Source organism: Rhinolophus ferrumequinum, chromosome 8, assembly GCF_004115265.2.
Source record: "Rhinolophus ferrumequinum isolate MPI-CBG mRhiFer1 chromosome 8, mRhiFer1_v1.p, whole genome shotgun sequence".
Classification (NCBI taxonomy): Eukaryota; Metazoa; Chordata; class Mammalia; order Chiroptera; family Rhinolophidae; genus Rhinolophus; species Rhinolophus ferrumequinum.
In genome coordinates, this window is record NC_046291.1 from 60,818,367 (window position 1) to 60,842,995 (window position 24,629).

At 35.9% G+C, this 24,629-nt stretch overlaps 1 protein-coding gene across 12 annotated transcripts in view; it reads right to left on the reverse strand.

Moving 5' to 3' along the window:
- SLC4A10 (solute carrier family 4 member 10) overlaps nucleotides 1-24,629 on the reverse strand; it is a 260,771-nt gene that overhangs the window by 60,192 nt on the left and 175,950 nt on the right. For all 12 annotated transcript variants that reach the window (XM_033111856.1, XM_033111854.1, XM_033111848.1 and 9 more), the window contains 5 exons: nucleotides 17,782-17,928; nucleotides 12,242-12,342; nucleotides 9,135-9,309; nucleotides 8,413-8,546; nucleotides 7,766-8,011 (listed from right to left, as the gene is read on the reverse strand). In XM_033111856.1, the coding sequence (XP_032967747.1) occupies nucleotides 7,766-8,011; nucleotides 8,413-8,546; nucleotides 9,135-9,309; nucleotides 12,242-12,342; nucleotides 17,782-17,928 (803 nt within the window). The remainder of the gene's footprint in view (nucleotides 1-7,765; nucleotides 8,012-8,412; nucleotides 8,547-9,134; nucleotides 9,310-12,241; nucleotides 12,343-17,781; nucleotides 17,929-24,629) is intronic.

The window sequence follows — 24,629 nt, forward strand, 5'->3', positions numbered from 1 at the left end:
ATTTGCTCTTACAATTCCAAACATAAATAGGACTAAACGAAAAGCATTTGCTCAGTGTATTATTGGCTAGGGCTGCTATGCCAAAATGCCACAGACTGGGTGGCTTAAACAACAGAAATTTATTTTGTCATAGTTCTGAAGGCTGGAAGTCTGAGGTCAAAGTGCCGACGGGGTTGATTTCCGGAGACCTCTCCTAGGCTTGTAGATAGCCACTCTCTCGTGTCCTCAAAGGTCCTTTCAATGTGTGTGCACATCCTGGTGTCTCTCTATGTGTCCAAATTTCCACTTCTTATAAGGATACCAGTCAGATTTTATTAGGACCCACCCATATGACCCCATTTAACCATAGTCACCTCTTTAAAGGCCTTATCTCCAAATATAATCACATTCCAAGGTACACTGAGGAGTACGGCTTATACATACAAATGTTGGGGGAATACAATCCAACCCATAACACCATGTGATATGATTTCACAGTGAATAGGGCAATCCCTCCTATCCCTAAAATCTGCTTTTATAATTGGAAAAAAAAAAACTCTATCATGAGTACTCCATTCTTTTACATATCAAAATGAAAAATTTTGGAAGAAGTAAAATTAGCCTCCTAGTAATCATCTTTAAGGAAAGTTCTTATAGACTGTGAAGACACAAGGTACCTATGTAATGAAGAGATGAGCAACACAGTGGAGTGAGTAGAAGCAGCAGAACTGGCCTGGACACAAACTTCACTGAGACTAGCAATGAGCACTCATTTATAGAACATATTTTGTTGCCTTTCACATGATATTTGAACAGTCTTGCAGAGAGACTATTTATAAAGACAGTTTTTTTTGAACTGTGTACATACTTCTTCATTTGATGTTTCCCTGTTTGTTAAATAATAAACGTAAAGTGCATAAGCTGAACACCTTATATTATCAAGAATTGAATTAATAAATAGAAAAATATGCTAACTGAATTTGGCTATCTCTGTAAATATCTAGTAGACATAATGTTCGGAGTCATTAACATATTAATTTCCATAGTTAAAGAAAAGTGTTTCTTCCTCCAAAATAAGCTATTAACAATGTCCTTAAGCATTCATTTAGCATAATTAATACTATAAAATATGTAGCAGTGACACTTAAAATATCCAACAATGAATGATGTAGAAACATTTTACATGAATGAGAATAATTTGCTCAAAATTTCCCAATAGAAATAGCAGATACCCTGAGGAAAATGATCAAATCATATACAAAGTGCCAACAATGGCATTATACTAATCTCATAAAGAATTTATGGCAATGTACCCAACAGGTCATATAAAGTAGAATGGTAGAATGAGATCAGACCATCTAATAGAGCATAACATTGAGAAAAGTGGGCTCTACTCCGCGTTGCACTTTGTTTGATTATTGGTAAGCCATAAGTATTTAACTTGTTATATAAAATAGATCTTACCTGCTCCATAGGATTTCAGTAAATACAAAGTGATACATTTTAAAAGATTTTTAAAGAAAAAGTGTTACTTTCTCTGGTATCAGAATCTTAGTTTCAAAAATTAAAACTTTAGTGAACTTATTTTAATTGATATTTAGAAACTAAAATTGCTAGATAGTTGCTAGAACAATAGTTCACAGCGTTTTACAGCTATGTATTTCTATTTGTTCTGTCAAATAGCTATGCTTTTATTATTCATTATCTTTTTCATTTACAATGGGTTTATAGGATATAAAAATCCAGTGGAATATTTGGAAGAATATTTTATTATGAATACTTAATTTAAAAAAATCCCATTGTCTATTTAAGCTTTGTCAGCTTTTCTGTAATTATATGTGTATCAGTGGTTGAGAAACAGTGTTTTAAAGACATTTTTAAATTCCAGGTATTGGAAAAAATATTAAGAAGCTAGATGACCTCACCAATGACAGCAAAATTATGCTCCAATGTGTCTCAGAAAGGCAAAGATGAGGGATACCATTTTTTCAGCTTCACATACCAACATCTGTATATTAAACAAACATTTACTGGGAAATATGGGCAAAACAATTCCTGCATTTATAATTGAAAAAACAATCATATTGTGGGTGCTTCATTCTTTTAGATATCAAAATAAAACTTTTGGGAAGGAATAAAATTAGCCTTCTACTAATCATTCTCTCTGAGAATGGTAATCACATCTCAAGAAAATGAAATACTGTGTATTTGATATGTAGCCACAAGACTTGTGGCCATTCAGTGCATCTTAGAGAAGAAATCACCAACTCCTGCTTAGCACTCTTCCACTAATATTGGATGTCCATGTAAATGTCTGCCCTATCATAGCAATTGGATAAGAAAGTATGAAAGATAATTCTACTTAAGGTTTGCAAATCTGTAGTTATAGGGAAGGAAAATAGTAGCTAAAGGTGGATCTGAGAAATAACATTATTGAAAGACACCGAACAAAGGGCTACTGGTATCTACCCACCCCTGGCTCTCTGGAGGCAGAAAGATGAAGAGACATTAATCTTGTACACGAAAGACTCATAATCCATCTGGGACAGTGAGAATAAGACAGATAAATAATAAACTTATCCTGGATACTACTGCTACTGGAGATAAGACTTTATCATTAAAGTCAGAATTTAGTCCAAAAGCAGAAAGGGAAAACAAAGATAGCTAGTGTTTGTACTAAGAATCAACAATGAGAGGGTTACTGGAAGTTATTTACTGAATAATCATTTATGGAGTGCCTACTATTATATCTTTTGATTCTAAGATGTCAGATAATCCACGTTTTTAATATCAGCTTTAAGAGAGAAAAATCCTATGATTAAATGCGCATAATCAGTTGTAAGAAGCTTTTCAGAGATGTAAAGTGAACAAACATGTTCATTTTATGATATGTGCCAAGCACTTCGCAAGTACAGGGGGTACAAAAGGGTGCCTGCCTAATGGTCATCAACCTAGCATTATGAAGATTAATCTGGTAGAGTTACAGATACATTACACAAATAAATATATACATATAGAATTATAAAGTTACATTGCAAGCAATTCTGGATAAATTTAGACAAGTGCATATGCAGTAAAAAAATGATTTTTTTTAAAAACTGAAACTCAGGGGCTTCTCTAAATGTGACTTTTGACTAATGACTGCTGAAACGTCAATGAGCTATGACAATTTCCCTTTCATCTCGTTTCTCCCTACATCTCTGATCACCTTTTGGAGTTATAGTCCTGCTGCTCTTCATGCTTCTAGATGACTTCCCCACCACCTTGGCACCCTGTCTCAATTTTCAGTCAGAACTGGTTTCACAAATCCAGTTTGTATATTTTTATCCCACATTAAGATTCTCATAACATCTCAAGTTTGTTCAAAACTTCTAGTGGAAATCTTTAAGAGTAGTTTAAAAAATACTGTAAAAGAATACTTTTTACTTGTCTTTACTTGTCAATCAAGATCAGTCAGGTGATGTCAATTATTTTACAAAACGTTCATTTAATCCATATGCATTAAGTATTACTCCATTCTATATCATTATGATGGGACTATGAGGGATAAAATTGTTACATGTTCTCTACTTTAAAGGAGGTTCAAATCTAGTTGAAGAGCTGAGAAAAACAGTATTCTTCTATGAGTGTAAAGTCAGTCAGTTAATAACATTTATCCAGAACAGATCACTGTCCTGGGCTATGTAGAGGACTGGGGTGTGGGAAAAAGAGAGAAAGAGAGAGAGAGAGAGAGAGAGAGAGAGACGAGCGAGAGAGAGAGAGAGAGAGAGAGAGAGAGAGAGAGAGAGAGAGAGAGAGAGAAGAGAGAGAGAGAGACGAGAGAGAGAGAGAGAGACAGAGAGAGAGAGAGAGAGAGAGAGAGAGAGGAGAGAGAGAGAGAGAGAGAGATAGGGAAAAAAAAAACTTTCCAGTAAACTAGTAGTGAGATCACACTTTCTGACAGCTTCGTACTTGTTGGATATTATTAAATTTCTGTCTGCTAATATATTGGAAACTAGAGTAATAGACCCTACTCTGTACTTTGACCCAATCAACTGCAAAAAGTTAACACAACACTAATCTTTCTTTAGCTAGCCATCTTTGAGAGCTTTAGATTATTACAATATATTGAAGGAACATTTCATCTTACATAAGCAGAATGCTTTATTCTATTTTTACAATTTCTTAAAATCAAAGCAACCTAGAAAAAGTTATTTCCACAAACTCATTACTTATTGCTAACTTGACAAATTCAGCTTGATCATCTGGTGTAAAGTATGTATTTTTGAAACTAAATTGATTATCTTGACACTTGCTCTTGGCACAATGAAAAGAAAGCTTATAGCTTCAAATATAAGGTCTACATATTACCACATTATAAGATTAGGAAAGTGTTAAAGAAATCAAAGGCATTTTGTTATTTAGTTAGTAAAATTATGAATTTAAGGCAATCTGAATATAGGAGGCACAAGTATGAAGAATATCTGAAATGTAGATCCTAAATATGATGCCCCTTTTCTAGCATCTTACACCTAAGCCAAATATGTAGGAGCACAGTCACGTTAAGCTTGCAAAGCATCCTCACTTTGACATTTTCCATAAAAGCTGTGAAGTCATAAGGCCAGCAACATCAGTATAAAACTTTAGGTGAGCATCAGTATGACATTTAAAACTGATTAGGTCACAGTGACAAGAACAAGAAAACCATAAAAGCGTCATATGAACTTTGTGAAACAGAAAATGTTTTGTGCAAAAGTATGAAATTATACAATACATTAAAGTAGCCATCGTGGTTAGCAATAACTTTTATTGATTTTCTTTAATGCACGACTAAAAGTATGCTAATAAATATATGCATTATATGCACAACAAAAAAGATTTGTTTTACTTTTCCAAAAAGCAAATAATAACAATGCCTGATTAGATTCTCGCACACAGTGTGAGGGTATAGGAAACTGGGGACTCATTGTGTGGAGACTAAACAGAAGGCAGGGCAGTAACCACATTTCCCAGGGAGACTGTTATTCTCCATGTTTCTCTTACACCCATTTCAGGGCCAGAAGACACTAAAACCTCACTACACATCAGTGTGAACCAGTCTTTCCATCCCTCCTACTTCCCTCTTTTTTGTTGAGAAGGGCTCTTGGGCAATGGAACACACATTCCTGCTCAGCCTTTAAATATTAAGGTTTCAGATGCACACCCTGAGATAAAGCGTGAGTTTAACTTAACCATGGTAGGGATTTGAAAAAAAAAAAAAAGATGGAAACATTAAGAAAGTCAGTACCTGTGCCATTCTCCTCTTGATCACCATGACAGGCAGGAATCATGAACAAATCAAGCTACTTTTGTTCTCAAATTATCCTCTGAGCATTTGTCTTACCAAACCCCACAATTTGTCTTGATCCCATCACATTTTGAGTCCTAGATGGTCCAATTCCATGTATATCCATTCTGTCTCCATTATCTCTAATCCGTCTTTCATCTGTCTCTCTGCCCTCCTTTTTAAACACACATAACTCTTTTTTACCTAAATTATCATTCTTGTGATCTCATTGCCCTCTCCAGCAGGCACTGTTTTTCACTTTCTCTGATACTAAAGTGGCCTAAACATACTTTCGCTATTTCTTTATGGCCCACTGCCTTCTTAATTTTTTGCAAAGTAGTTTCTAGTCCTGCCTCCCTCCCTACCCAAATACTGTTCCTTAAAGTTACCAACTATCTCTTTTCCTTATGCTGTTTGATCTCCCTACCAGATCTCTCTAAAGATTTCTTGACATAATCTTGTCCCTTGCCATTTACAGCCTGATATTATTCATTTTGTTCTCCTTTTCTGATGCCTCTTTCTTTTTTTATCTATTGGTTACACCATTTTCATTCTTCTACCTTCAAGCTGTGACCATTACCTAGGGCTCAGTCCTTGCTTCTCTGGTCTTTTTTCTTTCTCACCTAGAGAGTTTTGAACTGTGTTCCTCGGTTTGAAGTACCTAAAAAGCTGCCACTGAGGGTTCAGAGAACAGCTGGAAGGATGGACAGCTGGTGCCTCCCCCCACTTCAAACAGAATAATTCGCTTTTACCTGTTTTTCTTGTTCCATAGTGTTTCTTTTAGAGAGCTTACTGGTATTCATCAGTGTACTGAAAATTACGTTACATTAAAGTCATCAAACCTGAGTCTAATTTCTTATTTATCACTATCTATATGACTTTGGACAAATATTTCAAAGCATTAATGAATTTCTTGCATCCAGGCCTATGCCATTCCCTCCATCTGAACCTCTCTCCTACCCTATTTCTCACACCTTCCTAACTCCCCCTGGCTTTTTGGCCCTCCTCCAGGAAGTCTTCTCTGAACCCCAAATCTGGGGTAGGTGCTCTTCTGATGTGGTACCATGGCGGTCTGCGCCAATCCCTCAACAGAGCACTTGTTTCACTGCATTGTCTGTTTGTCTCCATTCCCTATTAAACAGAAAGCTCACTGAGAACAGAATGTCATTTGTGATTACCCTAGCACCTAGCATAGTGTTTACCATGCAGTAGGTTTGAAAATCCAAGCAGAGATAAGTATAAATCCCACCAAGGATATCCAAATTAGGGGACACTGCTCATTTTTGAACGGAAGATAAGGGAAAAGTCAAGTATCACCATCGTCTGTCATTCTAATCAAACTGCTCTTCCATCTGCCTGCTCTCTGAGTGTCCCTGATACCTCCTTCATCCCCTTCTCAGCCCTCTTCACAATGTTCTCACTATTTGCTTTTATTGGGAAAGTTATTTTATGATTCCACTCTGATTTTGCTTGTCCAAAAACAGAGGTGTACTGTTTAAAGCTATCTCTAAAGAGCAAAAAAAAGGCAAGTACTGAAAATCATGTTATTTTCAACACTGCATCTTATATCAATCTGAACACAATTATAACATTGCACTATTTTGGTCTAATTTCAATAATTTCAACCTCTAATGAAAACAGATAAATCTTCAAAGGATTCGAGACCATATCTGAGCAGTTTATAAGAGCACTGGTGTTTGATACAGAGGTTAGAACTGCCTCATAAAGAACATATTGCTACAAATATTTGCTGTATAAAAATGTACAGATAAGTGCAACAACAAAAAAATCCTAATATTAAATCAAAGAAAGGAGTAATGGAATGTTCTCTGCAAACACAGCCTTAGAGAAATTCCAAACCTCTGGCATACTGAAACTAGAAATAGCAATAAGTCCAATCCATCGTCAGTCCTAATGTGTATATCAGCTTCAACAGGCAGTGTCTGAGTACTTCCATCAGAAATGTCATAAGTTCCAAAAGCAAGATTACACTTCAATTCAGTGATTTTTGTTTACGTTTTAAACAGATTTTCAAACATCAAGCTAACACAATTTAGACCCAATGAGTCCTTTTCCCTCATTGCTCTAAACCTGAAATCTTTTATTTTCACTATGTTTCTTTGTACTATAGTAAATTGAAAAGATTCTACAGGAAGACCAAAATCATATATATTTTGCAAAAACAAAATCTCTGTAGAGTAAAACTGATCTTGGTTCACTGTCTACTTAATAGGGAAATCCTGACAAACAACTCCAAAAAAGACATTCTTGGCAGTGTTGTTATATTGAGAACTCAAGTATCAGAAGAGTGGCTGATTAGATTACTTTTAAAAATCCTGTTCAACTCTGAGAGTCTAGGATTTAGGTCATGAATCAATTTAAGGCACTCTATCTGCTGAGTAAGTTCCTCATATTTCTTATAACAATAGCAATATTTGTAAAAAGAAAGGCCCCACAGCCAACAGGGGAAATGGTACTTACGAGTATTGTGTCAGCAGTTCCAAATCATTATGCATGTTGATTGGATATGCTTCACTGAGTTCAAACAACTTCTCTAGGGCTTCATAAATGAAAATGATGCAAATAAGAGAAGCAAAAGCTTCTTCAGTAAACCGGGTGATATAGCAGACCAGGGAGCTTGCATCAGTGGCCACAAGTATGATACACAGGGTTGCAGTCCAAAGTCCAATACTAGCCCTTAAAGATAGGTATGACAGCCCATATTCTCTAGGAGCAGAAAAAGAACAGGAAAAAGAAGGTCATTTAACAGCTTGCCACCATTTTAAACAGATGGAAATAAGTCTCATTCAGGAAGTGAAAGTAAATAAGCTTCACATCTCTCGAGGACCAAAACTCAAGACTTTGTCTAAAGGGAACGTCTAAGGGGATAAAAGTAAAGGGGGTTCTCAGTGTTGAGAACTGAATATAATTTTTTTACAAATATTACAAAACATTACATACAAATCTTTTACTTTTCCTCTATTTCCATGGAGAGACAAAAATGGCACACTGGATCAAATCATCCATTTCCACCTCTCCCAGCAGACCTCCAAATGTGATGTTAGAAGAAGAATAAATACAGGAGAGAAATAGAAAGGAGCTAAGGGCCAAAAGTCTGTAACACTTACTTGCAAAATTTAAACAAAATCTTTTCAAACACCAAAACTGGTCCTGTACTGCCTAATATGGTAAGAGGCTGTCCACCAAAGAGAGAATAGGCTATTCCAGTCATAGATGCTCCAAAGAGAGATTCGATTGCACTCTGTGTAGAGATATAAATGATTCCATTAGCTGAACTGTACAGGCTACCATAATAACTAGGGAGAAAATGTTTAAAATCCATGGGTATATTCTTTTTTCCTTCGCTATGTAAAGCCTACCAACCTTGGACAAGATGTGGGATAGGAGGATAAAAATAGGGGAAGGTATTCAGCAGAAAATAAACCATAGTGAATGGGGATGTGTCCTCTCCATCTTCCTTACCTCACATTTCTTTTGCTTACTAACAGTTTACATATATTCCCGATAAGTTGTATGGACAGAAGCATGGCCTACAGAAATGGGAAATGGAGCTCTTGTGAGGTAAGAACCAAGCCTAAAGTGAGCCTAGGCCTGGGGGCCAGGGAGGAGCTCAGAAGCTTGTGTGAGACTCAGAATTATTTGTTCTGAGATATTCCACTCCCAGATTACCAGTTCCACTACCCATCCAGGAAATTCATATGAAGTTATCTGTTAGACCATACATCAAATCTCTCCTCATAAAGAAATCCAAAATGAAATTCTCACTTATCTAACTATGAATCTTAAAGACTGATGAAGTTCAAAGTTCAGAGAAAAGCATAATACATACTATACGACCTTCGGTTGCTTCTCCCAGCAGTCCTCCAAATGTGATGACAGGAGACATACACGCGCAGTAGAGAAATAGAAAAGATGCTAAGCATTGCAGGCTGAGAGCATCTCTGAAGTCACTCCAGAAGTATGGAGCTTTTCTTTTGATATCTAAAATAAGTCCCCCAAAAATCCTAAGACGGGGGAAAACACAACAGTGAAATCCAAATATAAAAACATATAAATCAAAATGCTCATTTGCTTTGTTGCCAGATCACAGTATACATTTTCCATCAGTAGAGATGACACCCAAGAATCAACCTGCTATGTTGTATTATCATGATCTATAAGGATGACTTTGCACCACTATGTTTCCTCAATTCCTAACCAGATATTGTGTCAACAACCAAAAAAAAAAAAAAAAAAAAATCCAAGGTTCTTTCAAACAAGGTTCAGAGTTGTTCATTAATCAAATTTCAAATAATGAAATTTAGAATTACTCTATTTTCTGTGCCATTTCTGTATCAAACTAGTTCTAAACTCGGACCTACTACCTTCTATTGTTGGCAATATTTTCTAATTGTTTACATTTCATTTAGTGTAGCAGAAAGTGAAGGAAGGAGGGTTAACTGGCTTTGTATACTCCAATAGTGAACATCACCCTAGAGAGAAAAAGCAGTGTTTAAACAATCGCTTCAGTTACCTACTCTGCCAGAAAAATCCCTCACCAGGTATTGTTCCAGACAGTCATCTCAATGGCCTTATGAATGAGACAGTTGTTTTCAATTTTAGGTAACTAGGAGGGGGTACCTTATAACCATCAATTTTGATCCATTATTGCCTAAATATATCCCAATGTCTATCATTCACAAGACAATAATGACCTTACTGGTATAAATTCATTTATTTCAAATATATTCAAAAACCACACTGAAACACCTGAAAGAGGAATTAGGTAGGGGGGGATAGAATTAAACCATGAAATGCTGCCTAAAATTTGAGGACCAAAACTTTTGTAATCTATTAAGAATGAGAGCATTAATGAACAGGTATTCTCATTCTTCGAACATTTAGTAATAATATGCAGACTTAACATTTAATTACTAAAAGATCTTTGTGCTCCATGGAATAAAGATGTCATATTAAAATGAATAAGACTATGGTTAAGTTCCTACAGGGAGGTTAAAAAAAATCTATTATGTTCCAATATACTGCCAGTATGCCGAATATACTTAAATTATGCAAAAGTATTCAACTTTTTAAATTTATTTTCTAAATAGGAATATGTATTTGCAATCCAACAATCACCTAAAAAATGATTGCTCTCTTGAGAAACAAATTTAGTGTGCCTTAAAAAATGTACATCTTCAGTACAACTAGAAGTTTTTATTCTTATTTTTAATTTCCCTGATCTGCCTGACAAGCACACAATAGTAACATGTTAGTATATTACTATTATGTGAGCGATAGACTCACTCTGCTTTCCTACTGATTGCTTCCATCAAAGGAATATGGAGTAGAAGAGGTTGAGAGGGTAAATTCCCAATTGAAAAAAAGGACATTTAAAACTCAGAGACACTTGCAGAGAACCTGTGAAATTCATACACACAAAAAATCATCTTAGGTTCCTCTACCTGTGTTTTGTAAAACATGCATTTTTTTTTTATTTGGGGGATCATTTCTGAATGACTTGTTAACTTGTCAAAGTCACAATTCAAAGTAGATTTAATCTACTAGTTTATTTATTCATTGATTTATGATTTATATCCCACCTAATCCCTAAAAGAAGTTGAGGTGGTTATGAACTATTAATTAGTAGTTAATATTTATAGGTTTGATAGTATGTCCTAGTAGACCATTGTTTTACTCACTAATTACTTAGTAGAGTGTATATTAGTCTAAATAGCTCTTATATTACTGTGTAATAAATGTGCTTTTAGCAGCAAAAATCTAAATCCAGAAGTGGGAGATCATTACAGAGAACAGTGCAAGAGCAGCCCAGATGTACACCAGCAACTCCAGGAGAGCAGATGAGTAATGGATACTTCAAGCCATGTCAGCAACAGAATCTGTGGAAGAACTCTGGAGAAGCGAAGATACCGGATATTGGTGACCTGGGAGGATTTAGGAAGCAGTAAGGAAAAATGAACTTTGAAAAAAATCTAAGCTATGTGGCACGTTACACCTGAGAGAGAAAAAAATATCACCACCAAAAACAAAAAGATAGCATTTGAAAATATGAAAGCAAACAGAAGGAGTAACAAAGTGTCTAGTAAAGGGAAAAGGAAAAAATTGTACCATATCAAATTAGGCATGGAGCCTGAGGAAGATGTTAAAGGACTTTTCCTCAGAGACAAAACACAGATAAAGAGAAAGAACAGAGAATTAAAATGCAGAGCTGTCAGGAACTGGAAAGTCAGCTTAGAGGACACAGTGAAAGCAGCACAGGAAACGGCCTTGAGGGGAAGATGCACCAATCCTGCAAAGTCTTTGCAATTGCCTTCAGTTTTAATGGAGACTGTGTGCACATATTCTCGGAAGAGAGACCCACCCAACGGTTTCTGATTTTCTACTCACACATTGCTTGGAAAGAGACAAGCTGTCGAAAAACCATAAAGAACCAATTTAAGAAATAAATTGAAGCTTTCATCTCATCAAAGATGTGTGATTAGAAAAATAAATCATATAGCTCTTTCAAATTACAACCGTAAAAATAAAAAATACTATTATATACATCCTACTTGTATGTAATGAGATAGAGCCTATAAGATTGAGTTCTTGGTATTTATTTTTATTTCCATCTTGAACTTGAAGCTTTCAACAGACTTTTTGGAAGGGGAGACTGACAGTTTTCTTATTTATTCTAAGAATCTGTGAATGCATTTTATGTGCAGCAAAATGAAAGGCTAGGTAAGATAAAATGGAATGGTGTATATGCTGTTCTGGTTTAATAGTAATGGCAATCATTAGGAACTACAGAGAAATAAAGTTAATAGGCATTTTTACCCGCAAAGAATAGGTATTCAAAGTATGAAAAAGAATTAGACCTCAAAACAGCAATTCCTGACACACAAGAACGGTACATCACTGGGTCTTTGAAGTCCCATAAAAATGGTTTTCACCAACCTTCCGGTTCGCTGAAGTTCAGGTCCACTATGTCCTCCGTGAGGCTCTGCTTCCCCATGAGCTGCTGTTCCATTCGGTACAGCAGGAATCTTCCTCTTCTCCTGTGGGAAGTGTGTTTGTTTCAGTTTTTTTGTTTATTTGTTTTTTTTTGTTTTCAATTTCCGGGGCTGGTTGTAAATAACAAAAGCAAAATGTTTCCTTTGAGGCAATATGCTGAGTGGCTAAGAACCCAGGCTCTGGTACTCATTTGCTGCCTGACCTCTAGAATGTTCCTTAGCCTCCGAAAGCTTCACAGCTATCAGAGTGGCTGAAAGAATTAAACTGAGGTGATGGACCTTTATTCTTCATTTTTTCAACTAATATTTACTGAGTGCCTAGTGTGTGTCATTTATTGCTATGGATGCTAGAGATGCAAAAGTGAGCAAGAAAAAGCATTCCATTAGTGGAGACAAACAATTAACCTATGATGTCAGGTAGAGATAGAGCTATGAAGAAAAATGAAATAAGAGAAGGGGACAGAGAGACTGGGGGTGGGGTAGGTTAGGGTGAGTGGGTATTAGTTACAGTGGTGTTGTTATATGCCTGACATAGTTCAACTGTTCGATAAACATTAATTATTATCATTAACTAATTTTTAGGTGTGTTTTCCTCTTTGATTCTGGTTCATATCTTCCTAGCCAAGGGCTGATTTATAACATGGTTCATTCTGACTCATAGAGATCCAAAAGACCATTGCAAAAGGAAGCTTCTAATTGAGCCACTGACAAATTAACTGAGGTTTATTTAAGTATTGTTTTCCCATAGGTCTATTCTGCCCACTTTTGTCAGTGACAGAGATTTTTAAAAATCAAAAAAACACTACCTATTGGTGATCTGAAAGCACACCAAGGTATTCAAAATTGCTTAAAAGAATAATAAAAACTTTTTAAAGTGGTACAATTAAAAATTTTACTTGACTGCCATTCCAAAATAGTGTAAACATGTAAACATGAAGAATAAAAGCGAATTATCAAAGGATCTCATGTATGATGGGACATTTAGACAAAATCGTACAGGTTTAAAACATGGGAAAAACTAGGTTTTGAAATGCACAAAATATAGGAAAGTTCATTGCTTAATATATTTTACAATTTCCCAGGCATATAAATAGATACAAGGAATAGAAGTTAAAAGATTATTTAAAAAAAAAAAGAAGAAGGATGTGTTTCAAGTAACAAAGGAACTGCTTTTATAGGCAAATAATTAGCATACATTAGTAACAGGCTTTAAGAAAGGAATACCCTATAAACTACCCTATAATCACCTAGGGACACATTTCTTAGCTTCCGCAAGTCTCAGAAAGCAAGTGATATTATTTGGTCTTCTGGGGAATTATCCCTTACTGGATAGGTTAACTCATTGTTTTATAATGGAAAAGTCTAGGCACTGAAAAGGCAAAAGATAAACCCAAGAAAGACATTAGCCATTCTAAAGGATCTGTTCCCTCAAGGAGTGTTCCTTCAACTTATAGTAAGGAGAAAAGGTGTTTGAAAGAGAAGTGTGTATGAATAGTACTGTTGAATATACTGAGAAAAAATATAAAAAATATTTTTTGTTCAGAAACACACATATTTAGATATCTTAAAACAAATCAATTGGAGAGTAGATATTTGACTACTTAAATTATGTAATTTATTAATTCAATCAACAAATACTTATTGAGAGTTAATTTGTGTCATTTATTAGGCCCCACCACTATACATCAGTTAACCAATCAGGCCTGCTGGACTTACATTCTAATGGGTAAGACAAGCAATAAACAAATGAGTAAATTAATTCCATAATGTGTTAGAAAGATTAAAAGTGATGGAAAATTTAAAATTTAGAGCAGAGTAAGGAGGGGTTGAGATGTGGGGTGGGTGTTTGGGGCGGAGGGTGTGGCAATTATAAGTAGAGTGGTTGGGCAGGCTCAGTGAGAAAGTGTCATTTGAGGAAAATTGAGGGAGTCAAGGGAATTAGCCATGAGGATAACTGGGGGATATCCAGGCCGAAAGAACAGCCAGTGGGACAGTCTGAAGGCAAGAGTGGTGCTGCAGGGTTTAAAGAGCAGGAGTAAGGTGACCAATATGGTTGGAGAGGAGCGAGCAAGGAAGAGACTGGTGGGAGATGACCTCTGAGAGGTATAGGGAGGCCATTGTGTAGGTTTAATACACCATAGCAAGTATTTGGCTTTTATTCTCAGTGAAATGAGGAGCTTGTACAGGGTTTTAAGGAAAGTAGCATGATTTTAAGTTGGAATCACTCTGGCTGCTGTGTTGAGAACAGATTCTGGGAGCCAAGGGTAGAAGAAGGAGACCAGTTAGGAGGCTATTTCAGTAATCCAGGAGAAAGATGACGGTAAACTGAAATAGAGTAGTGGCAGTAGCAATGGCAACAAATGGTATAATTCTAGATAAATATTGAAGGCAATGCCAAGAGTATTTCCTAGCAGAATGGAAGTTAGGTAGAAGAGAAAATAAGAGATGTTTTTGGCTTGCTCAACTGTAAGTATAGATACAGTCAGCACCTACCAAGATGCGAAGGGTCAAATGGAACAGAAATTGAGAAAAGATCAGTTTCGTACATACTTCAGGAAGCATTATACTGCCTTGTCTAATACAAATGTAAAGAGGTGTACAGGTATAGAAATGAAAACAATCCGCAATTCAGTTAAACTTTGGACATGCTAAGTTTTAGGAATCTATAAGAATCCAAGTGGAGACACAGGATAGGCATTTGAAAAAATAACTGTCAAGTTCAAGGTGAAAAATCAATTTGGGAGAGGATTTAAAGCTATAAGATTGAAAGTATTACCAAGAGAATGAGTATAGATAGAGGAGAGAAATCAACAGAGGACTAGGTCTCGCATCACTTCAACATAAAGAAATAAGAGAGAAGATGAAGAACCAGGAAAAGAGATTAGGAAGGAGTGGCCAGTGAGGTACCAGGAAAGCTAAGAGTGGTGTTTTGGAGCCAAGCAAAGAAAAAGGTGTTATCAACTCTCAAATGCTGCTGATTGGTAGCCAAATAAATGCAGACTGAGACTTTACCATGCAATTTTAGCATTGTAGAGATCTTTGGTGACTTCACGTAAGCAATTTTAGTGAAGTGATGGAGGCAAAATACTTATTGGAGCAGGTTTAAGAGAGAATTGGAGGAAAGGAATTGGAGGCAGATAGTACAGAGAACTCTTCTGTGGCATTTGATTGCAGAGGGAAAAGGGAAATGGTTGAGTAGCTGGCAGTAGTAGCGGTATTGAGAGGTTTTTTTTTTTTAAGATTTGCAAATTAACCATGTTGTATGCTGATAAAAATGATATAATACAGAACAAAAGAATTGATGATATAAGGAAAAAGAAGAGAATTGGTAGTAATGTCTTGGAGTAGAGAAGAGATGGGATCTAGTATCCAGGTAAAGGCCGACTTTGGCTAAGTCATCAATACTACTATACGGGAAGGCAGAATATGTGGTGATAGCTGCTGGCTGGTGGATAGGTGTGGCGGGGAGAGTCTGTGGAAGTTCTCCTGATCATTTCATATTTCTCAGGGAAGTAGAAAGCAAGTCAACATCTGACAGTGAAGACCAGAAAGGATTGCTGAAGGTTTGAGGAGAGAAAACAGTGAAATGGCATCTAGAGGGAACGAATGGACGGAGGTAGTATGATGAACTGCAACCTTGAGGGCCCACTTGAGATACATGGTCAAGAATTATGTGAGATCAGTGCAATTACATGCTTTCCTTCAGCCACAGTCAGCTATGTCAGTGCAGGTACAGACTAAAGAGTTGAATTCACATAGGGTTGTGGTTTTGACAAGCAAGTAAATGGCATGACTGAAAAGTCAAGTTCAGGGTATATACAAGGGAGTGATTATAATGACTGCCACAAAGTTCTAATGGTATATTCAGGGTTATCACTTGAGGTGACTGGTTATTCTTCACTTAAATGAAAGAAAAAATATTTAAAATTCTGTTATTTACTCATTTCAAAAGAATAAAAACCATGGAAATGATCTCATGGTAGAAAGTGTTATTTGAATTAGTATGTCTGAAGTCAGAATGCTTAGTATATTTGAATTGATTATGGTCCATTTAAAAAGAAAAACATAGTTTCATCGTATCTGTTATTCAATTATAACACACGTTAAAATGTGAAGAAGCATAGAACATATCTCTAATTCAAACTCATTATATAAAACCGCGCTTTCTAATATGATAGCCACTAACTACATGCAGCTATTTAAATTTAAGTTAATTAAAATTGAATAGTCAGTTCCACAGTTGCAGTAGGCACATTCTAGTGCTCAATAGTGGCTTGGTCCATTAGACAGCATAGATAGGACACTTCTATTACTGAAGATAGTTCTATCGGACAAGCGGATTTGAACATCAGTACAGAGGGGTTAGGGCATCTGTTTAAGGTCATACAATCAGTAATATTAATAGCAGAACCTGGGTGTCTTGATTCTTTCTTTTTTAAGTAAAGTTTATTGGGGTGACAACTGTTAGCAAAGTTACATAGATTTCAGGTGTACAGTTCTGTAATACATCATCTATATATCACATTGTGTATTCACCACACAGAGTCGGTTCTCCTTCCATCACCATGTATTTGATCCTGTTTACCCTCATCTATGTCTATGACATTCTGACCAATGGGCAATGTTCCAGATACCAGCTGGGTGTCCTACAATTCAACTCAACTCTGACGCTATCTACCTGGAGAGAGCATCAGATGCCATTGGTTGAGGGCTCAGTCCTGCGAGACTGCCTCTCCCCCACCCCACCCTCACTTCAGAGGCCAGTTGCAAGCTCAGGTTGTCATTTGAACTTCTGACTGACTTGGGAACCAGAGCTGCCCAAGATGCCCTCTTTGAGTGTCAGCTAATTTGCTAGAGCGGTTTATAGAACTCAGAGTTTACTTACTGGATCACTGGTTAATTATAAAAGGATGTAACTCAGGAACAGCCAGATGGAAGAGATGTGTAGGGCAAGGTATGGGGAAAGGGCAAGGAGCTTCCCTGTCCCCTCCAGATGCATGGCTCCCCAAATCTCCTGTGCTCGCCAACCTGGAAACTCTCAGAACCCTGTATTTTTGGGTTTTCATGGAGGCTTCATTACATTAGCGTGATTGATTTAACCATTGGCCATTGGTGATTGAAGTCAATCTCCAGTCCCTCTGCCCTCCCTGGAGGTGGGAGAGTGGGACTGAAAATTCCAACTGTCTAATCCCATGGTTGGCATCACATCCTTAGGTGAGTTCCAAAAGCTGCCTCATTAACATAACAAAAGACACCTTTGTTGCTCTGGAATTTCTGGAAATTACTGGAAATTTCAAAGGTTTTAGGAGCTGTGAGCCAAAAACAGGACAAAGACCAAATATATATTTCTTATTATAAATCACAATATCACTAGGTTATAGTTCAAATCATTTGAATCTTTTTGATGGGTTATACTATTTTAGTACATGTATGTAAAAGACAACAAAATGATGGAATTATAAGAGTCTTTTCAAATATACATACCTGAGAAGGAACATTTTTTGGAGGCTCTATTCTAATGCTTGGATCCCATTCTCCAGGAGGGAGAACAGTAACCTGATCCAGAAATTCATCAATTCCTGATACCAAGTCATTACGATCTTTAGCTTTATAAGCAACATCATGAAATACCTATGGAAGGAAAAGAAATACCATGTATAGATTTAAAGAACAATTATAAATACTTAATGTGTTCAGTGTTTTCATTTTCTACTTATATGTGTTCATAATAATTTAAAGAAATAGGCAACTCTAAAGACATTTTTAATGTAAATTATCATTGAATTTATTTTATGAATGCACACAGATATATTTTTTGCTTAGAATTCTGAAATGAATGTTGAAATTTCTGGAGGTAAGAGTAAGGAAAAGGGAAAGGAGGATGAAAGGAATCTCATTAAACTAAAATTAACGGTTTCAAGCTTGGCAAAGGTTACTTATGTGTAGATAAATCAAATTTTCTGAAAGAAGCCCTTGCTTAAAAGTATAGATAAAAATTTATAGAGTAAATTAGAAATTTTAGCAATATTTATACCCTGGCATACATAAACTAATTTAAAAGGTTATTTTTGTTTCAATTTTTAAATAATAACATTGTAAATTAGTATTTTCTGGATATATATCATATCTATACAGTATAGAAAGTATATTTCCATTCAAAGTACACACACACACACACACACACACACACACTCACCCTGTGGTAGTTTTTTAAGCTATTGATAGACACTACCACAGATCTTCTTCTAGACACATGCTAAGATTGCGTTTCTTGCCTTCCTTGATATTGGGGTTAGTTGTGTTCTACCGTGTTTCCCCGAAAATAAGTCCCAGTTAAGATCATCAGCCAGATGGACACATTTCGTATGTTATGACGATGTTCCAGAAGATGACATGACTGTGTTTGAATAAATGTGGATTGTTATACCTGAAAAAATAAGATGTCCCCTAAAAATATGCCCTAATGTGCCTTTTGGAGCAAAATTTAATATAAGACCCGGTCTTATTTTTGGGGAAACATGGTATTAGTAACAGAGTGAAATGATCAGTCTCTCTGACTCCATCTTATTCATCAAGCCTGCCTTGCTCCCATGCTAATCATTACAAAAAACAGCCCCTCCCATTTTCCCTTCCCTTGACAGAAAAGAAGCCTGAACTCTGTCCTTTCTTAAAATGGATTAGATCTCTCATCTTCTGGGTTGAAGGCTTCTTTCTTGATCAATAAACTTTTCCTCACTCCAAAATCTGATGTTTTGAGTTTTGGCCTTTCAAAGCACAGGACATGTGGACTTTGGACGGGTATATATATGTCACTTTCAAATGGAAGTTATGGGCACTTCTGTGTGACTTATCACATAGCTTTCTGTCTGCCAGTGACGAAGAAAACACAGATGGAGATGAGCTTCTATGGGCCAGGGCACTTGAAAGACTGTAGTTATCAAGGTCTCTCTTCCAGCATATAACGGACACACAACATGATAAAACTAAATCTTTGTTGTTTTAAGCCAATGAGATTTTATTTGGTTATTCCTGCAGCAAACCTAATCTCTCCTAATTTACAGAGGAATGGTATATGCAATACAATAAGTGGGCAAAGTAACAACAAAAATGAATGGGAAATATTAATTCACACTAAATATAATATAAATAGTTCTTTTTATTTATATTTCGCATAGAATGAAATAGAACAGATAAATATTTAAGGTTTGGGATTACTGTATTATTCTTTATGCTAATCTATATTACAGTAACCAAATACACCAAAATTTACAGAAAAATTGTGTTTTCAAATATTCTATTTTATTTTTAGACCATTTGTTTTAGTTTCTGGTTTGATACTCAATCTAAACTGCTGATGAAGTGATAATAATTGTTTTCAAAGGTTTTTTTCTTTACCTTCCAACTAAGAACATTTCATTAAAAAATCATTGGGATGATATACAGTCTTTACTTAGGATAATATGAATACATCAAAGACATATTAATGGTTTAGTTGTAGTTTGACAAAGAAAACTTTTAAATATTGCAAGCACAGCACAGATTTCTTTGCCATAAGCCACTGAGTTCTAGAGATCTTTACTTGGCCATGAGACCTTATCTGAACATTTAAGAATTACAAATATTCTTAATTCCAATGAGAGTTTAGAATTAACTTGTTCCCTGACAATAGCAACTCTTGAAATCTTTCTTGATTTGATCTCATTTCATTTAAAAAATCTCTTCAAGAGATCAAATGATCCTATGCCTGCTTTAGATAAATGAATGTCTAAATTCGTCCAGAATAACTGATTCCCCATTATTTTAAAGCTCCTCAAAGATATAGGAGCTTTGTTTGATTTTAAAATAAAAATTTTATTTACTATTGATTTCCTATCACCAATTGCCCCAATAACTTAATTCTTTAAATTGCCTTTTCCCCTTCTCTTTGTTTAGCTAAACTTAACATTCTGATTTCAATATACACCTAACTTCTAGAGGTTTCCCTGATCCACTCTCACATAAAATTAGACATCTTGTTAATACACGCCTAACATCTAGTCCTTTTTTGATAGCTTTCACGGTAATTATAATTATTTGTTACAATTATTAATTATATAATTAGTGTGTATTGCCTTTTTCCTGCTAAAACATGAGTTCTGAACTTTCATTCGATAAATATTTATTAAACTATTTATGTACTAGGGATAGAGCACTGAACAAGACCAACAAAATCCATTCCCTCACAGACCTTCATTTTAGTGGAAGGGGAAAAGATGGAAAATAAGCAATATAAATGAATATTTTGTTGGGTGGTGGAAAATGTACGGGGAAAACAAAACAGGAAAGAGGAATTAGAGTAAAACTAGGGGTACTGCAATTTTAAACAGGGTAATTAAGGAAGCCCTCAATGAGTAGACATTTCAGCAAAAACCCGAAGGAGTTAAAGATGCAGCTATCAGAAGCAAGAGCTTTCCAGGAAGAGAGAATTGTCGGTGCAGAGATTCTCAGGTGAGAGAATGCCTGTCATATCTGAGAAGTAACAAGAAGGCCAGCTCCTTAGGGAGGAGTGAGCTAGAGGGGGAGGAACAGGAGATGAGGTCTGAGAGGTAAGGTAGAAGAGGCAGAAGGACATCTTGTAAGACTTTGTACATTATCGTAAGAACTTGGATGTTTAATCTGAATGAGATGGAAAGCCATTAGAGTGTCTGGAACAAAAGAGTGATTGCCACAGCTGTAATGTGGAGAACAGGATGAATGGTGCAAAGGCAGAGAGAACAAGCAGGAGTCTATTACAATGATAGGGTAATAATGGTGGGATGGACCAGGTGATGTGTGAAAGCCAGGTGAGAACAGTTCAGAAAGTGCGAAGTAGTAGGATTCTGGAAATATTATCAAAGGAAGATTTACTGACAGATTGGATTTGGGTGTGAAAGAAATAGAGAAGGATAAATTCAGTGTTTTTCCATGAAGCCAGTGACATGTCTTTAATTTCAACCACTTTATCGTCAGTATATAGTAGACAATAAATATATATATATTTATTACAATAACATCATGAAATATGTAGTATTAGTATCATTTCCAGTTTGAAGATGAGGAAACTGAGGCAGACAGAGTTGAGGTGAACTTGTCTGAGATCACGTATCTAGAAAGAGCCTTTCTCTTCTTTCTTTCCTTCCTTCCTTGCTTTCTTCCTTCCTTCCCTCCCTTCCTCCCTCCCTCCCTCCATCCCTCCTTCCTCTCTTCCTCCTTTCCTTTCTTTCTCCTTTTGAAAAGATAGGAAATTTACATCATCTTTGTAAGATGACAGAAATTATATACTAGGGAAGGAGAAACTGATCATGTAGGAGCCAGAGTGGATAATTAAGTAGCAAAGTTCTCATCAATGCAGTGAATGGGAAGAAGGAAGGATCCAGAAAAGGAGTCTGAGGAAAAGCATCAGTGAATTCATGTGTGTGTGGGGGGGGGGGCAGGGGGGTAGCAAATGTGTTTACTTTTTTACTTCAAGCCTGCTTTAACTACTTTTAGACCTCTGTTCTTCTATATACTTCTTAGGATAAGCTTATCAAGCTTCTTGATAAATCCTGGCGGGATTTTCACAGGAATTGCATTGATTTCTCTCACCATCATTGCTTGATTAGATTGTTGCAATGGCAAGGTAAATGTCTCTCTGCTTTTGCTCTTACTCCTCTAAAAGGGCCGAGCCCAGCAGTTTTTTTAAAATGTAGGATAAATCATGTCATTTCTCTGCTCAAAACCTTCCATTTACATCCCAACCCAACGTCCTTACATACCCTACACAGACTGGCGGCTTACCTCTCTGACCTCACTGCCTGCTGCTCTCTCCCCTGCTCCCTCCTGCCCAGCCACGTTGTCCTCCTTGCTGTGCCACAGATATTCCTGGCACACTCCAGTCTCAAAGCATTTGCTCTTGTTTATCTTTCTGCTTGGAAAGCTCTTCCCTCAGATATCTGAATAGCCTGTTCCCTCTCCTCCTTTAGGTTCTTTGATGAAACATCTTCTCAGTAAGGCCTTCCCTGACCACCTTATTTTTACTTGCAACTCTCCCCATCCCATCCCTATCTCCCTTCTCTGGTTTTGAGGTTTCTTCCATAGCACTTATTACCATATATCATATATTTTACTTATTTATGTGTTAGTGTGTCTTTCCACTAGAGTATTAGCTCAATGGAAAAAAAAGGTTTTTGTCCATATTGTTCACTGATATACCCCCAGCAACTGCAAGAGTGCCTGATAAATAGTTCACATTCAATAAATACTTATTGAATCAATTAATGAAGAACACAATGAGGGAGGGATCTGTCCTACTAGAGACCAAGAATCATTATAGTAAAGAGACTATAATTAGGATAGAGATGGCACAGATGGATAATTGTTTTTAAATGTAGGCATTGCTAACCATCAAATGAATAATCGACAAATCAACAAATGGTACTAAGTCAAGTGATCATGTAGAACTGAAATTGGATGTCTACCCATATTCTATACAAAATGTAGTTCTGGGTATATTAAAATCTTAAATATGAGAGATAAAGTATAAATCTCATTGAACATAATACAGAAGGATATATTTATGACCTCAGTGTAAGCAATACTACAAATCTCAAAGGTTTGGTGTCAAAACAAAGCACACAACTACTTTTAACTGTTCTTCATGGGAAAAAAAGAAGGAAGACAGGTTCAGTAATGTCAAATGCCAATGTGAGAGCACCTGAGACCATTTGTAAGTGTGACCTTACTGAACTCAGGATACACCATTTGTAAATGGTGACCTTACTGAAAGCAGTTTCAGTAGAGTGGTAGTGACAAAATTCAGATTGTAATGCTAGGAGATGAATGAAGCTAAGATATTCAGGGCCAACTAGAAACTACTCCTTCAAAGCTCTTGAGATTCAGATTCAATCAATTCTTCTTCAGTGGTAGATGCTATGTTAAGCAGTAAGAGATTTTATTTTATGAATGTGAAAAACCTGGACATTAATTTCATATGTATTTCTTAAGTAGCTACCAAATAGTCGGCATGGTTGCTGACTGAACAGAAAGAGTCACTGTTGACTTAAGATCTCGGTGACAGAGACAGAAAATAGTTGGCTCAAAAATCCAGAACAAAAAATAAAAACCACTCTTCTTAGTAATTTTCTTTGTTTTTTCCTTTGTTGTCATAAAACTAAGTTATTGGTTTGATTATTATATTTAAATGAATTCGTAAATACATATTTTTTAAAATTCTCAGTTTTAAGTTCTATTAATGATAAATAGTGGCATACTATCAACATAAATGAAAGCTGTTTGGAGTGTTTAATAATTTTCAAGAATGTGAGGAGATTAATACATTGCTAGTAGAGCTAATAAGCAAAAGCCATATGATTTATCTCTAGTAGTGTTCAACAGAAAATAAAATAAATGGTTGGATTGATTCAAGATAAGGTATTGCTAAAATGAAGCACACATTCAGTCATTCATTCATTTAAAAAAAAAAATTTGTTGAACCCTGACTGAGGGCCAGACACTATTCTAATTCTGAAGATACAAAAGAAAAAGACAGAAGTTCCCAGTTCAGGGAGGAAGCACAAATAGAGCTCAGTCAACAAATATTTATTTGAGCACCTGACAAAATCAGGGCACTAAAATGAAGTGGTGACCGCTCTCATGTAATTTAAAATTTGATAATCCAATTCATCATTTTCTTAATTAAATTAAACTTTATGAACCAACGAATTAAATTTTGTTCTTAATCAGTACAATTACCCAATAGCACTCAAAGCAATTAGATAAGAAAAAACAATTTTTCCACTTCTGCTTTGGAAAAAAAAAAAGATTTTCTTTTAAAAGTATTTAAAAATTTTTTTGATAATCAATGAATATACTATTATAACTGGAATGTCTTCTCATCTTTTGTAGTAACTTTCTGAGTTTCTGCTTCTCTATCCCACTGTTCTCAGAGAGTTACAAATTGCCCTAAAGCTAAGCTCTAAAATTTCAGGTCTAAACAATTCATGTTTGAGCCTTCATTAGATGGCTGATTAATCAAGGAACAAGATGGACATCCCTTCTCTACTCTGATTCTAAATTTAAAAATTTTAAAACACGGATGTTTCTCCGCTGTTCTATGTCCACTTGATTAGTTAAAAAAAAAAAAAAAAAAAAAAAAAAAAAAAAACTTTGGAATTGACATCTTTCTGTGAGAAAATCTTGACTCCTAAATAGGAGAAGGTGAGGTTTTGGAAGAAAGGTACCTTGAGTGTGTATGCACTTCCCATGATACAATATGCTCCTCTCACCATATAACATGCCCCATGCCATAGAGATATCTTAATGTAATGTCCTGATGT